The 15,944-nt window shown below is 33.8% G+C and overlaps 1 protein-coding gene across 1 annotated transcript; it reads left to right on the forward strand.

The window, feature by feature from the left end:
* The first annotated feature begins 7,086 nt into the window (after window positions 1–7,086).
* LOC128992392 (uncharacterized) lies at window positions 7,087–11,952 on the forward strand. Its single transcript, XM_054415948.1, has 3 exons — window positions 7,087–7,249; window positions 9,320–9,544; window positions 10,935–11,952. The coding sequence occupies exons 1-3, from the start codon at window positions 7,196–7,198 to the stop codon at window positions 11,064–11,066; spliced, it is 411 nt and encodes a 136-aa protein (XP_054271923.1). The 5' UTR covers window positions 7,087–7,195; the 3' UTR covers window positions 11,067–11,952.
* The last annotated feature ends 3,992 nt before the right edge of the window (window positions 11,953–15,944 follow it).

Raw genomic sequence — 15,944 nt, forward strand, 5'->3', positions numbered from 1 at the left:
AGAACAACCGCCAAGTTCAAATCAAATTCGATTTGTAACCATTTTTTTTTTTAACCTGTAACCATTATTTGTACCACTTATCTTAATAGGCATTTGTATTTCCTTTTTGTCACTGACCTAATATTAAAAATACCTCTGTTTGCCTGATTATATTTTTACAAAAAACTCTCCTTATAGTGTCAGATTTAATCCCTATTATAAAACATGGGCAGATGGGCTTGCAAGGACAGGCAAGGTAATAGAGAATTGTTTTAGTGGAATTTTAATAATAGTCTATATTATATTTATAAAATATATAAATAATAAATATTTATTTTATAACAGAGGATGTTGATTTATATGTATGTTTGTATATTTGGCAGTGATAATCTCAGACCCCGCTGGACCGATGGCCACGAAATTTGGTACATATGTGTAGAATCTCATGGAATAGGTTTATTTTACCATCAATTTCGTGATATATCTAAACGGCTCCGCCCCAGTGGCTCTGGAGTTACTTATATAGGCTAACTTCTCTGGAGTACTTGGAATTAAAGAATTTTACGGCTGTTTCAACTAAAGAATTTGATTCAACTGTATTGGTTAATAGCATTAAAAAGGAATGGGTTTACCAACAGGGTGCTATTAATTGTTTAAATTTATGACAACAGCTAATTTGTACCAAGCAGAAACAAAAAGCTGTGATACATACTTTATACTTTTCAATGAAATGGCGACCATACAAAGTAGGTATTTTAAGCCAAGTATGAATGGAGATGAGTGTAGGTTGAGTGACGCGTTCTTGTAGTCTTGTTAGTGACTATGTCCGACATATTCCTTAGACACAGCTGTTAATTAATAGCCCATACAGCTAATGGCAACTAAGGGACCTACAGTTTATAGTGGAATCCGAACCACATTTTTGCCTTTTTGGTATATACGAATTGGTCTAATTATCAGGATAGTACTGTGGATAGTCGTAATACTCACCCGTGCGGACGTCAATCCACACACATCCACAGTGCATGCCTATAAATATCCACAATTCGTGACCTCCTAGTAGCTGGATTACAGGACGACGCCACCAGTCCCAGTCATGGAATGGATGGACTTTTTCAGTTATGTTTATGCAGCCAGTTAATACTAATAGTAAATTAATAAAAGTAGGCTACATATACATACATCAGATCTAAGGGAACATAATGATTGTTCTCTTTAGCGTTCTCAAGCTGCTTGCCATTATTTTCAAGGAACCAAAATGTTCTCTTCTGCATCTTGACCTCGTTGCAAGGCACGGGGTATAGCGGCTAGTTCAGATATAAAAAATGTCCAAATTTGATCAAAGTGTTTATAAGCAGAAGACTACAACAATTATTTACTTATTTTCCATACTAATAACATTGAAACCAACAACGCTTCAATACTAAATTGTTTGTTTTTTTTAGCTATAAAAAATAAATTTTTGAAAGAAATTGCTACATTTCCTTATTCTATAGGATCAAAAATTGGAAAAATCTATTTTTACACCATAACACCTCTGTTCCCATAGTCCTATCATGCTGGTTCACAAAATTGTTTGAATAAACATATTTACTCGATCATAACCAATTTCATGAAAATTGGCGGCGGGACCACAAGAAAAATTATTTTATTTTTCATTATTATTCTGTTATGAACTTTTAAACCAAATACTAGATACCATATCAATTTATGTTTTACCATTACAGACCTAACTGAGTGTTACGGTGTTACCAAGCTAAAACAAAAATTTTGGGTTGATTTTTCCATTAAATTTAGATTTTCGGAGTTAAAAAATAATATTCAAACAGAAGCCAAGAACATTTAAAGAATAAATGATAATCAATAAGAAACTGAGTCTGTTATACCAATGAAACAGATTGGTTATTTACAATTCAACCAAACACACGTGAGAAACATATGTTTTCTATATGTGCGTAGAAACTGGAGACTTATCAGTCTTTTGTTCCGGATCAGCAAAGGTTATCTTGTAAGGCGCCTCATTGATGAAGCCAGAGATGAGTGCGCTTTTAATAGCTTATCTGTGACTATGAACCTTGGCTTGTCTACATGTCAAACGTGCTGTATTGTTGTCCCTACGCATCCGAGCATTCTGTCTAGCGATAGTAACAATTGGCAACATTGAAATTTTTTTTTTAAAGTCAAGGAAACATTTGTTTACTACAATTAAAACACTTTGAAGGAAGGATGTACTGATACGAGTTCAAAAGGAGGGATTGGTAGGTGGGGGATAGCCAACCCAGATTTTGTTTCCACAACATTGGGGGCTTGTATGTTTGTATTAGAAATGGCATTTAACTCTATTTGAATAAAAGTTACAGGAAATTCTAGTTTATTAATCATGTTTATTTTAATCCTAAAGATTAACTTAAAAACAACTCAGCACATTTAAGAATGGTAATTTCAATTGGCTCCAGAATTAACATATTAGCGTTTGCAGACGATGTCGTCATTTTTGCAGAAACTTTAGAGGACCTACGCCAACTAACAAAAATATTTATGGACAAAACAGGACAATTAGGATTAAAAGTAAATGATGGGAAAACCAAATATATGCAATTTTCAAGAAATCAAGGTATAGCCCAAGACCCACTGCAGGTAGATGACCATACATTTGAAAAAGTAGAACATTTTAAGTACTTAGGGGTTATCTTATCCAGGGAAAACAAAGAAGAAATAGAAATTCAAAATAGACTAAATCTGGCAAACAGATGTTTCTACGCTTGCAACAGACTGATGTCCTCTAAGTTACTGTCTAAAAACACCAAAGTTAGAATTTATAAGACAATAATCAGCCCAGTATTATTATACGGAGCTGAAACATGGAAACCAAATAAAAAAGAAGAAAAGAAGTTAATCACATTCGAAAATAAGATTTTAAGAAAAATTTATGGACCAATTTATGAAGGTGGTGAATGGAGGAAGAGACACAACAGAGAACTGAGAGAACTCTACAGAGATCCAGATGTGGTGTGTGAATTTAAGTGTAGAAGAGTTAGATGGGCTGGACATGTTTTACGAAGAGAGGAGCAAAATAAGTTAAAATTAGTTTTACTAAGAAATCCCGAAGGAAGACGACCGAGAGGAAGGCCAAAACAAAAATGGTGGAGCCAAGTAAAGAAAGACATGGAGCAACTAGGAGCAACTGAGGAGGATGCAGAGGATAGAGCAAGATGGAGAGGCTTTGTTGGTGCGGACAAATATCTTCTTAGATATGCATGGCCCTGGGAGTAAGAGTAAGTAAGTAAACTTTGTGGTAATTAACTGTATCCAGATTGGAATTTTACTTGATCTCTTCATTAAATTATATAAATAGAAAATAGATATTTAATATTGTTTCAGTTCCAAGAGTGAGTTTTGTAGATTGTGTCTATAGCTAAGTAGGCCTACAGAAATTAGATTCAATTTTGTGTACATATGTATCGGTGAGCCTAGAGCCAGTGGCGTTTCAGCGAATTTCCCATATAGGGAACAAACTATTACAGTAGGTCTCATGGTAAGACCTGGACCCGGGACCGATTTACTTTTTTGTTTTAGGGTCCCCAGAAGCCAAAAACACCATTCGATGAAATTCCTATATACAGGGTGTCGCGTAAGTTACCCAAATGAGGAAATGAAGCAAGTCGTCTCCAAAAACCGTCTGAATGGAGAAGAAAGCTGTTGGTATAGCGCAAGACAAACAATAATTCCTTGGTCACAAGATATTATCACTTGGATCAAATCCAGTTGTGATTGGCAAGATTTGAACCCAGGACCTTGGGGCTGAAGTCCCACGCTCTAACCATTAGTGTAGACCAACCTTAATTCAGCCTAGTTAAGAATAATCAATTAATATTCATAAATCATTCATTATTCCATTAGGCCTAGGCTACTTGCAATGTAAGACTGATACTTGTGCAGCAAAGGTTTAAAAAAAAATAAAAATTTTAAATTTTTGGTCAAAGTCTATATAATATCTTTACTTGTTCTCGGATAGGTTAAAATACTGGTTCAAACTACTTAGATGTTTGCCTTGGTTGTTTGTGTGTTATAAGATTCCACTTTTCATAAAATATTGAACAAGATAATATATGGACCTACGTTGCACAAAATATTTTATGTGTTAATATTGACACGTGGATGTTGAATAAATTAGAATCCTACAAACAATTGATTATGAGAACATTAGATTTGCTGCAAATGTACTTTTACTGTACTTAAAACTGTTATCACATTTTGATTGATTGCAGACTGAAGTTATAAGAGTTTACTGAAACTTCTAAAGTGTTCTAGTAAGATGTATAAACAAGTTGTAATTTAATACCACAATATTATGACATTAATTACAATAATTATTTAATATCTATAGTTGATTTGTTTCTTGCGTGCCAAGCAGTTGAATCGTACTGAAAAAATATATCCTTATATATAATACGTGAAGGCAATTTCTATGAAACACTACTCCTCCCTTAATAATGGACTGATTTTTAAAACGATGTGTCAAACAAAATTAAGTATTTTTTTAATAGACGCCCCCTTTCACAACTTCCTGTAATAAAAGTCCTCAGGCTTTGCCCCATAGGCCATCAAAATCCCAATGTATTTCTTATGAAGATAGGATTTTGTTTGCTTAAACAGACGAATAATTTGTATTAATTACAGCTGTTCATAGTAAACATATGAAACACAAGAGCGTTGGTTTTCAGAGTGAGTTCGTTTTCAGTTTTGATAATTGGAGTGGAGTGATTGATGACATTATCTTTGAGTTGACTCTTGAAGATATCAGAAATTATGACTGTTATTCGTTTTGAATTAACGCCTGTAATACTTTGCAATTGCTCGAATTCGAGCAACAAATGCACTAGTAATAGTATATTACACGACAATGCCAGGAAGTAGGTGTTTATGGCACTTGTTTTACTTAACCTGTAGATTTGTTGGTGGTAATGTGGCAAATGTGACAATTTTAGACAATTAGTAGACCCTTCCCCCCTCCCATCGCCAATCAACCTCCCCCCAAAAGATAACCTATCTACTTTCCAATACACACATACAAGTTCACACACAATCACACTACCACACACAAATATACTCAGCTGTCCTCAAATCTTTTTCAATTAAACTTGAACTTGAAACTTGAAACACTATCTTTGACTCTAAAAACCTCCATTTTGCATTCGGTGTCATATTAGTAGTCATGTTAGCAGAAAGTATTCTTTTTGCAGCTAAGCTACCATAACCATTGCAGTACAAATTAAATAAAAAGAATAATAGTTTAATATGCACAAAAATCTTGATTTTCAATGTTTTATTTTTGTTGTGTCTTTTTTTACATAAAAGGTTAAGGTCGAGGATCAGACAATTTGATACTCACAGTGAAGGTCAATAGTTGGTGCATACTGGTTATTACCAGATTTTTAAAATTGCTTTCCTCATTACATAACAGAACCATGGAAGTTATCAGCTATAAACTACTATTATTATGCTTCACAACTTTTCATATTACTGTATATCAGTACACCCCATTGACAAATGGTCGATAAAAATTACCAATTATGTAATGCTAGTTCAGGTTTTTATCATTATTATTTTTTTTACATGCAAAAATTAGAATACAGTAGACTCCCTCTTATCCGGACACCTTTTAACCAGACATCGGTTTAATCGGACTACACTCGGTAGACGTGACATCTCTTTATCCAGATAGTTTTTTATTAGCACATCAGTTTAGCCAGACTAGATCAGCAGGAAGTGGGTGGTACTGAAACGACTGTTCTCATGGGAAAGATTTGAGACCAGTGTTTACGTGTCTAAATACAATGCTCTCCTAATTTTAGGTCAAATACTGTATAGAGTACCTATGCATCTAAACGGTCCGAGATTTTGGGGACGTCGGTTTAACCGGAAAAACCGTTATCCGGACTGGCCTCGGTCCCAAGGAGTCCGGATAAGAGGGAGTCTACTGTATGAAAGTTTCAGAAGAAATGAGTGATAATTTTCAAAACAATTTACTAATTCCTTGATGACCCAACATTTCTAAGGTACCAGGACACGTTCACCTATTAGGAATATCACTAGAATCAACTGCTCTAATGGTATACCTAATTGAAATTGTAGTGGCTGTTCATAATGTTTTTATTCAATAAATTGTTGTATAATACTATCCAATTCGATCTAACCATTTTTATGAGGTCTATGTACTCTAGCTTGCTCAGAGAACTCTCATTATTGACAAACATAGCTGCTGTTAAATTGATGAGATTGGTTAGTTGACAATCAGCTGGTCTTAGTCTGGGAAGTAGCTGCTAACAAAAGACCTACACGTAATACAATCATATACAAATTAAAATATACATCCACATGCCTGTTACACAGTCATCCGTAGAGGAGGGGGAGTGGGGACCATGGCCTCCCTCCTGAGACAGAATTTTAAATTCATTATGTTTGTGTAGAAGTCTCACCCCTCGAACAAGATAATGCCCCCCCCCCCTGAGAAATGTCCTGCATAGCCACCCATATAGTACCAAGTTGGTTTGTGTTTTAGAAAAACTGATAAAAGTATATATTTTCTTTTGGCAAGAATTTAACTTTTCAAAATCATATGTCCTTGTGTGTTTTGAACAAACTCATTATTTATTTAAAGATTTTTTTCTGAAACAGAAAAAATATTAGATCTTAAAAATTTATAACAGCATAATGTTGAAATAGTATGATTGAATTATGAAAGAATCTAATTTAAATATGTATTTGCAGATGTGAATAAAGATATTTTGATCACAAATCAAATTTTGGAGCGATTTGATTTTTACTTCAATCAATTGTTTTATTGACAGTATGAATGTAAAATAGTAACAATAAACCTTGAAACAAATTTTACCATATTACTTAACATCTCTGTAATAGATACAAGTATTTGTTTTGATGACTAATGTAAAATACCTCATCAAAAATCGGCGACCTGTTTCTTCGTAAAAGACACAATCACTTGTTTTTTAAAGATTTATTTGGAAAGTTTCTCAGATAACTACACAAATATTGCATAAGATGATAAACACGGACCTTTGCTCTGTGGTGGACGGTCTGAAAGCCTCAGTTCAGTTTAGTTGTTCTCTCGTCTCAGCCTGGTACACATCAAACCTCTTCTCGCGGTCTCATCATTTTTCCAAAATTTCCTATAAGTGGAACATTCAGATCTGGGATGGTGCTAAACGGAAAAGCTGAGCTTGCTGCCCGAGTTGCTAAGGCAGCAAAAGTAAGTTTTTTACAAGATTTTATATTTATTTGTATTTCTGATTATGTTTTCTTTCTTGATCAAATGTACTTTGTGGACTGTGGTAGGCCTATACGCGTATAATTCATAATTGATAACTAAAGCATAGGGTTATTAAGTAAATCTGAATTACAGTAAATAAAAAATAATAATTAATTACATTACTAATAATCGTACCTTTTTACTTTATGAGTGTGAAAACAAAGGAATGACTTTGAAAATGAGCATTACATTTGTTACAATAACTGCAATGTTCAAAATGAGTATAACATATTACCTCTACTTTTTCTGCATTCCAAATTTGTATAGCTTTTATTTTGTAATCAAATCTTTAAAATGCTGCTTTGCATCATTGTTTGAGAGAAATTGGGTGGGACATTGTAAATTAAAATCCTATCAAATATTACTGAAAGGGACAAAATGTAAATCTAGGAAGTGGTGATAATCTCATTACGTAATCATTGATTCATAATTGTATAACAAAGAAACCACAGTTGGGTTGTAGAAATATATCACTTTTACTTTATGGCAATGACACAATTTTGGTTACATGTACAGTAATAGTACAGCAATAGTGGCTAAACTACAGGTGCGAGAGTCTTGTAGGAATGTCTTCAGGGAGCTAGGCCTGCTTACTCTTGCCTCTCTGTATATCTTGGAAGCTGCCACGTTTTCCAAATTTAAATGCAGCCTAACACAAGGCCAGGACATTCACTCGTATTCAACTAGAGGCAGAGAACAATATAGGTTGGCCCAAAACAGGTCCCGTGCAGCCTCAAGCTTGCCCTCTCAGACGGGGGTGAGATTTTTGAATAGTCTTCCTGAAAAAATAAGGAAAGAAAGGAACAAAAAAAAGGTTCAAACGGATTTTAAAAAGATATCTGATTAATAAAGAATACTACACTGTGGGTGAGTTTTTTGACACAAATGAGTAGATAGTGTTCGGCTGCTCTGAGGTTCTAAATCAATCAAATGACAAGTTCTGTGTAATTTTTTTAATCATTCGTATTATTAACTGTTTTAAGCTGTTGTATTTATTTGTTTTGCTGTCGCTTGTTGTACCTGTATTAAATGTTGACGGATGCCATGCAATTTTGTATTTGTTTCACGGCAATAAAGATATTATTATTATTATTATTATGTTTTAAGTTGGAATGCCTGTATGGGTTGAATATGGAGTGAATTTGTTAGAAACTAAATTTAAGACTCACTATGCACTTTAATGTTACTAGTGTCCCTGTTGCTCGAATTCGAGCAATTGCTGAGTATTACAGGCGTTATTTTAAAACGAATTTCAACCAAGTCAGCAAGTTTGCAGCAAACTGAAAATTAGCAAACTTATTGACTGTTTACAATTAACATATATGCTCTTCTTCTCACTTTTGATTTCTGACAACAGCTGGAGTTTCATAACAATTTTTGTTTCCAATGTTAATCTTATGGAGAAATACGAAACTTTAAAGGGCTCCATGGCCTCAGTCTCTCATTATTTCCCTAAACAGAAAGTTTCCTGCACAACTTCACGTTACGCTCTTTCCAATGACACCAAAAACATGACAATCGGTTCAGTAGTTTCGGAGGAGTAATTGTCACAAAAAATCTGCTTGCGTATTAAATAAGTATAGATAAACAGATTTGTAGCCACAATCAAGACAGTATTTCAAGGGCAATTCAAACTTTAATAATGCTTTAAAGCGTTTTACATTAACTTGTTTGTTGAGAGCCGTTTCCTTCAACCCCAAGAATGAGACAAGTTACTGATCGTTAACCCCCCCCCCCCCTCCCTCAACACAAATTCCTGCAGGTGCCAATCATGATACTATCCAACTAAAGGTCGACACTAGAAAGTAAAAACATTTTAATGCCAAAATGGTATCGATATACACCAATAAGTATTTAGAAAAAATAATCAATGATTTTAGTTACGACAGGTTGGGAATCTCATAAATATCCTTACTTGAATTGTAATGTTGGCCTGTTGTGTCATTATCTTAGGGTTTGGACTGTTTCCTTAATCCGACCATGGCATATAACACAACAATGTTGTTGCAGTGTCGCTATGAGCAGTTGGAGTTGTGTGGCATTGTCACGGTGCTGAGTCTAGCCTTGGTGCTGAGCTACCAGCTCTACCTCAGCATGGTGGACGACTGGCAGGAGATTCCTCAGCAACGTTGGCGCGTACTGATTCTCTCCCTCACACTACTGCTGATGAGTATCGCAACCTGTCTGTACATGTGTCACCGCCTCCAGCCTATCGTACGTTTACCCCCACCTCCGGTAAGTGTCAGAGGCGTAACACGGGCCAGTCTACATAGAAAGCTTTCAAAGTTGGTTTTTTGATTCTGCAGGCTCGTACTGCAGAGTGTAAACAACCAGCCGGCTCTCAGTCGATGGTTAGGAGCTTGTGGAAATGAGTATCGTAGCAGTATGTACCATTGTGGAGGTTGAAACTTGCGCAGCCTCTGGAAAGTTACCCCAGTAAAGACTCTCGGTAATAAATAGTTTATACTAGTTAAGAGTTACTTAAGGTACAGTCATTATTTTGTTTTGACTAACAATTTAATAGTTACGACTTACGGTTATGCCAGATATTTAATACTTAGCAATGAAAGACGATTGTTTGCTAATTATCACTCTTTCAAATCTGCCAACCTCAAACAAGCAGTAGTGATAATAAAAACATTTTATTGGTTGGTTTGCCTTGCCACAACAAAACTGTAAAACATTAAATACGTTTGTTAGTATTGTTTTGATTTGATCACAGAAGATATAATCAAAAGTCTACTGTAGACTGTTTTTACTTTTCATACAACTCAAAATGGAAAATGTCATTAAGTTTTCAAGCAATGAAACACTTCAACTTCAATAAAATAATTTGTCAATCTTGAGCATGCTACTTTATCTTACTAATAGGGATGGACGAGATTGGATTTTTAGTTCGAGACGAGACGAGACGAGATTTTTTATTTCTCATAAAATTTCGAGACGAGATCGAGACGGGATTTCCCTTCTCATACACAACGGGAAATGCACGTTCAAAATTTTTACCTGATTTTGTAACATTGTTAGATGACTGTTTAAATACAAAAATAATGATAATAGGCAAGAATATTTACAATCTTTTATTAAAAAACATCAGCATAACATTTTTTTATTAATCACGCTTAACTTAATAAAAATGCCTACGATTAGGAAACATAGTGATATCAGTTAGGATAGAGTTCAACTTATCCCAAAATAAAATAAATCATAAAATAAAAGCAATATTAATTTTTATAAAATAGTTACTTGTTTTGACTTTTTATAGTAATAAAACATTCCTTACACTGCTTACACTTAACAAAACTTCTCAAATGTTATTAAAGTAATATTATTCAAATAAAAAGTAATATTTACATTTAAAGAATTAATTAAATAAGAACGCCTTCTCAAAGGAAACGCAACTACAACACGCTCCTGTATTGCGGGTATTGCATTGACTTTCTGCAGGCGTTTTTAATTTTTTTTTTTTTTTTTTTTTAATTCTCGTCTCGATAAAAATCTCGGCCAAAAAGAAATCTCGTCTCATGTAACGAGATTTAAAATTTCCCGAAATTTCGAGACTTGACCATCCCTACTTACTAATATAAACTTCAATAATTAATGTAAGGCGGGACTGTTGTTCTAGCGTACTCTGACTAGTGTCAACAGCCAGCTGTTCTTGATCACTGGAGAGAGACCTCCGAGCTATGACAGCATCACGAAACCAGAGTTGGTCTACGTCCCTCCACCCCCCTACAATGCTATCTTTGACGTTTGAACATAAGCTGTTTGGTTGGTCCTACTTCAAATGCTACTTTCAAGATATATGTAAATATATTGATCCAAGTCTGTGTCATCCAATGAGAAGCAAGTTTTCAGCGCAGTGACGCAGTGAAACAGTATTAACAATTTGCTAGTGTTGTGCAATCTAATGCTTCAACTTAATAAACCAAAAACCAAACCTTCATGACAAGGGTGTTAACGATATTGAATAAATTAAAACTACCAAAGATACTCCCATGCTCGGTAGGATTATGTTTTTAATGGTAGTAACGACTACATCAGTCGGACTCTTGAATACAAGCGTTTATATACTTTGTGTTAAACAGAGGGCAGACTTCTAAAAAGAAAGATTTTATCTATCCATTTTTTGGAGCTATGAAATGATGAAATCAATCTAAATTCTTCAAATTTTCCAAGCAAAATTTGTTGTGCATCTCAGTGATTTAGGATGTTTTGAGAAAAAGTGTGTATTTGAAAAATTGTTTTACATAATTTGTTGATTTTTTAAAATTATTTTGTTTATTATGGAAGAGAAACAGAAATACACTATAATATTCAGTCAAAGATTTACTCGCTAATAAACTGTAATAGTATACATTAGTGGATTTTTTTTTCATTTAGGTGCTTTGAACAAAGTTTCCTTGAAATGTATGGGAGAACCTTGAGTTTTATTCTAACACAAACCCCCTTTTTTGTTTGGTGCATCTTGTGTGTCCTCATAATCTAGTCTAATGTAAATAATTTTAAAAAGATTTACATTGAATAGCTGCTTCTATATTATTGTATTTATATTTGTTTCTACATTGTATTTTTTTTATTCTGTTTGGTCTTATTGATTTTGTATTCATATAAGTTATGTATCTACTTTTTCATTGTTGTATAAATATTTTTACACTATTTGTTCTTATTTTACTTCCTCTTCATTTAGTATGCAAAATGTGCATGAAAAAGCTGTGTAAAATTGCTGCAACTATCTTTTAAAATACATATTTTTCAAATATGGTAGTAATAATTAGTAATGTTTAATATCTAGCTTATGTTATAACTTTACTCTGACTTTTAACATTGCGCAATACAAAACGATGCATCCGAGTATTAATTAACAAATGCATAGAACTAATGCATTACAAATCGTGGCTAGTAGGAAATATTGAAGGAATACATGTTTGAAAATTTATAGGAGTCATATTAAATGATCAAAAAAATCTATAAATAATGTTTTATTCCACATACAATCAAAATTTACTTCCAAAACAGCACAAAATATATTAAGCTTTAAGGACTAGAGTAAGTAGGAAAGCAAGGAAAGTCTCTCCTCCCTCATTCCATGATCTAAGTTAAGTATCTCAGTGTAAAAAAGAAATTTATAATAGGCCACAAGTTGTTTAAAACACTGATACGATGTTTCAACATAGGATAAAATGTTTACAAGAATAAAATTGGTGTGTCCTTTATACTGCTCAACCGATTTAAACAAAAGAGGACTAGGGACTAGGGAGTCTAAGAGTAAAAGTGATTTTCCCACTATTACAAGCACACCTAAAACAATGCGGTTTGTAGTTTCTAAAAAAGGTTCTGGTAATTTGATAGCAAATTTCATGAAAATTGATCTATGATTAGATTATACAACTATACATTTTATTTGTTATATTTTACGGTTGCAGATAAAAATATTTAAACTTTGACAGATTTTTGTGCAGTAGGGTTTCAAATTTACAGTTAAGTTATAAAGGCTGCTCCAGACATCAAGCGCCAGTCGCCAAGCACAAAATATTTTACGTTTGGAGTTCTAGTTGTCTTGCTATTCGCCGATTATCGAGTAGACGTCTACAGTTGTTTTCCGAGCAATTGTTCGTTTCAAGAATATAAAATATTCGTTTACATTGATGTGTGTAAAATACCGACAATGAAAGGGAAAACACGAGCACAAATGTTTACTGGTTGTCACATTGACAAAGACGTATCCACAGACAGTACTCACGATTCAGCGGGTCACTTCTCGGTGCTTGGTGAATGGCGCATGTCTGGAGCCGCCTTAAGAGAGACCACAATATCACTTTTGTTTATTTTTTAGTTATATTTGTACTTTTAAAATATAATTGTTAGTACTGGGCTCTCTAATCCCCTTTGGTGTAAACCTTTTTGAACGGCAGTAATAAAGTAATAAAAATGCCACTGGCGTAGATATGAGAAAAAAAAAAAAAAAAAAAAATAGAGCAGTAATTAAAGACCGGCAAACATACGGGTGAACAAAACTTGGCTTAGGACACAAGCCTAAACCTTTGGACCAAGGTTGCCTATCCAGTGTCCACGACGATACAAACACCGAAAGATTGTTTTTGAAATGCTAAACTTTTTCAGCTGAGTAAGCAATTTTCATTCAATTTATCAAGAAATACACAATATTTTGAATGAACCCCTCTAAAAAGTTACAAGACTAACCAAGAAGCAACAAATAAAAAAATTACTCTAAAATATGGTTGAAATATTGAAGTATATGGATTTGGATTGTCACTGGTCACCCAGCTCTATGAGTAACTGATAATCATTACAATGAGGAGGAGAAGGTGGAAGACTCTGTATTGGCTTGGGTCGCCTATCAGTCTCTACGACGTTACAGTATGGTACAATTTGTAAGCACATCGCTAACAGAACATCGAGATATGTACAAAGTAAACCTGTACAAACACTTCCTAACTTTGAGCCAGTCAACTACAATAACATACAGCGGTTTCTAGTGTGTTTTTACGTGGTCAACACCATGATGAGAAGGAGTCTTATAAATGTTGAAATATTACGGTTTAAGGTATTTTTTCCAGGTTCTAGTTCGCAACTGTTACTGCAGACTAGGCCTTGAGGGGATCACGACAAGTTTTGGTTCAAGGTAACTTACTAAAACCATTTCAAAACATGACATTAATTCGAAATAAGTTTGAAAAACATTCGCTCAATGGATAAGAGCTAATTTGACAATTATTATCATTCATCTTTACTAAATATTCATGTTACACAGCTGAAATGTTAAACCTACACAAACAAATGTTTAGGTAACCCTATTCATTACATCCCTTTATTACTTTGCAAATAAAAAACTACGGTATTATTTAGCTGAGGCGATTTGATACATCTGAAGTTTGTTTAAACTGATTGATTTTAAGGATACTTGACTAATCTTTACATCATGGTGTTAAGTTAAACATTGACAAAGACTGGGAATCATTATGATAATACCTTTAGGCCTATTAACTACTTATAACATACATAACATCCTATTATGAAATCTAATTTAAGTTATCATATTTGTTACAAGTCAATGTCATTTAACAGGTTGTGATTAACAATCAAACAATTATTTATGAAGGCATCCTCTTCATTTTCACCATAAAAAACGTCCATACAAAATAGGATATTGTTTGTAAAATTAAATGTTTATCTTTCATAAAATTCTCTTAGGAAAAAGTACTTCATATGTTTAACTTACATAAAAATATGAAAATATGTACGAAATATGATTTAGTGACTAAATGTTCAAGCCTTTAAAGACCAATAATGTTATTCAAAAATGTTCCCCTAAAAACGGGGGGGCCACCAGTTGACCGACAAGATACTTGGTCGTCTTGCCACTAGACCGTCTTTTTTAATTAAATAGATAAATACTGAAAACCAGTACGTCGATAAGTTATTTCATCGTCAGTCCAGTTGACCGGCCTGTAAATCTAAATTATTATATACGAGAAACCAACTTGTCGTCAATCCTCCCGACCGACTTACCACTTGCTCGTCTTTTAGGTGGGGGTGTGTTGAGCGGCAGTGCCAGCGGCGCGCGCAGCTGTGGAGGGCACTGCAGGCATACCAACTTCTGTATCTTGTAGGGGCGGTTTTCATTCCGACGATTTTCAGCTATCACAATGCAGCGGACTAGCGAGGTTCTTATTACGTGTAATTGTTTGTTTCTCAATCGATATTTTGTTATACACAGTACAGTGAATATAAATAGGCCTATATTAGTTTACTTCAATGAAATAAATGTTTTATTTAGCTAAATAAATAAAAATACGCCGATTGAACAAATAAAATTGTTACAGACAACAGGAAGTCCTTAATATGATCAAAAAAGTGTTTATCTTTATTAAAAAATTACTGAAATTTGTTAACTTACTGCTGGCGACAAGGGTGGTGCCATACATAGGTTTATCAATAAATAAGATAAACATGGACAACCTTATGCAGCTATAAGTCAGGAAACATTTGTAGAAACATTAAAAAGCAATACCAATTTATGAAATATGATAAAATATTTACAGGAATTGTTGACTACTGTATATACATCGTGAGTATCTCCAGCAGTTACACACTGGTGATCTTTGAGTTGACTCTTTTAAACTCATTGATTATTACTTTTTTTCGTTTTGAAATAAATTCTGTAATACTTTGAAATTGCTCGAATTCGAGCAACATGTACACGAGTTTGAATATTAAATTAACTAACATATTAATGTAATAGGAGGGTCAAATATTGTTAACAGTGGTGAGGTAACTACCGTTACATTTATTCAATTGAGAGATAAATACAAATTGATAATACCGGTTATTTAAAGCTTTGTTGTCTATTTTTCCCTCTCTTAAAAAAATAAAATAAAGAATGAATTTAGACTTTTGGTGACATTAGTTTGTACTATTTCTCCTTAAATGACACTGCTGTCTTGGTAAGCAATAGTTATCTCGGTAAACTATTTATTTGCTGAAGTGCACAGTGTGCTACTTAGCCTGAGAAACATCTTTTGTTTTATGATTTTGTTGTAGGCCTATTGAAAACCTTGTCTAGAAGGAATTCCCATTGCCTGTGTTACCGGGGAGAAGTTTTTCTTAGTTA

Source organism: Macrosteles quadrilineatus, unplaced genomic scaffold (genome assembly GCF_028750875.1).
Source record: "Macrosteles quadrilineatus isolate MER2022 unplaced genomic scaffold, UCM_ALF_1.0 Scaffold_4__1_contigs__length_99947679, whole genome shotgun sequence".
In the NCBI taxonomy this organism is placed as follows: domain Eukaryota; kingdom Metazoa; phylum Arthropoda; class Insecta; order Hemiptera; family Cicadellidae; genus Macrosteles; species Macrosteles quadrilineatus.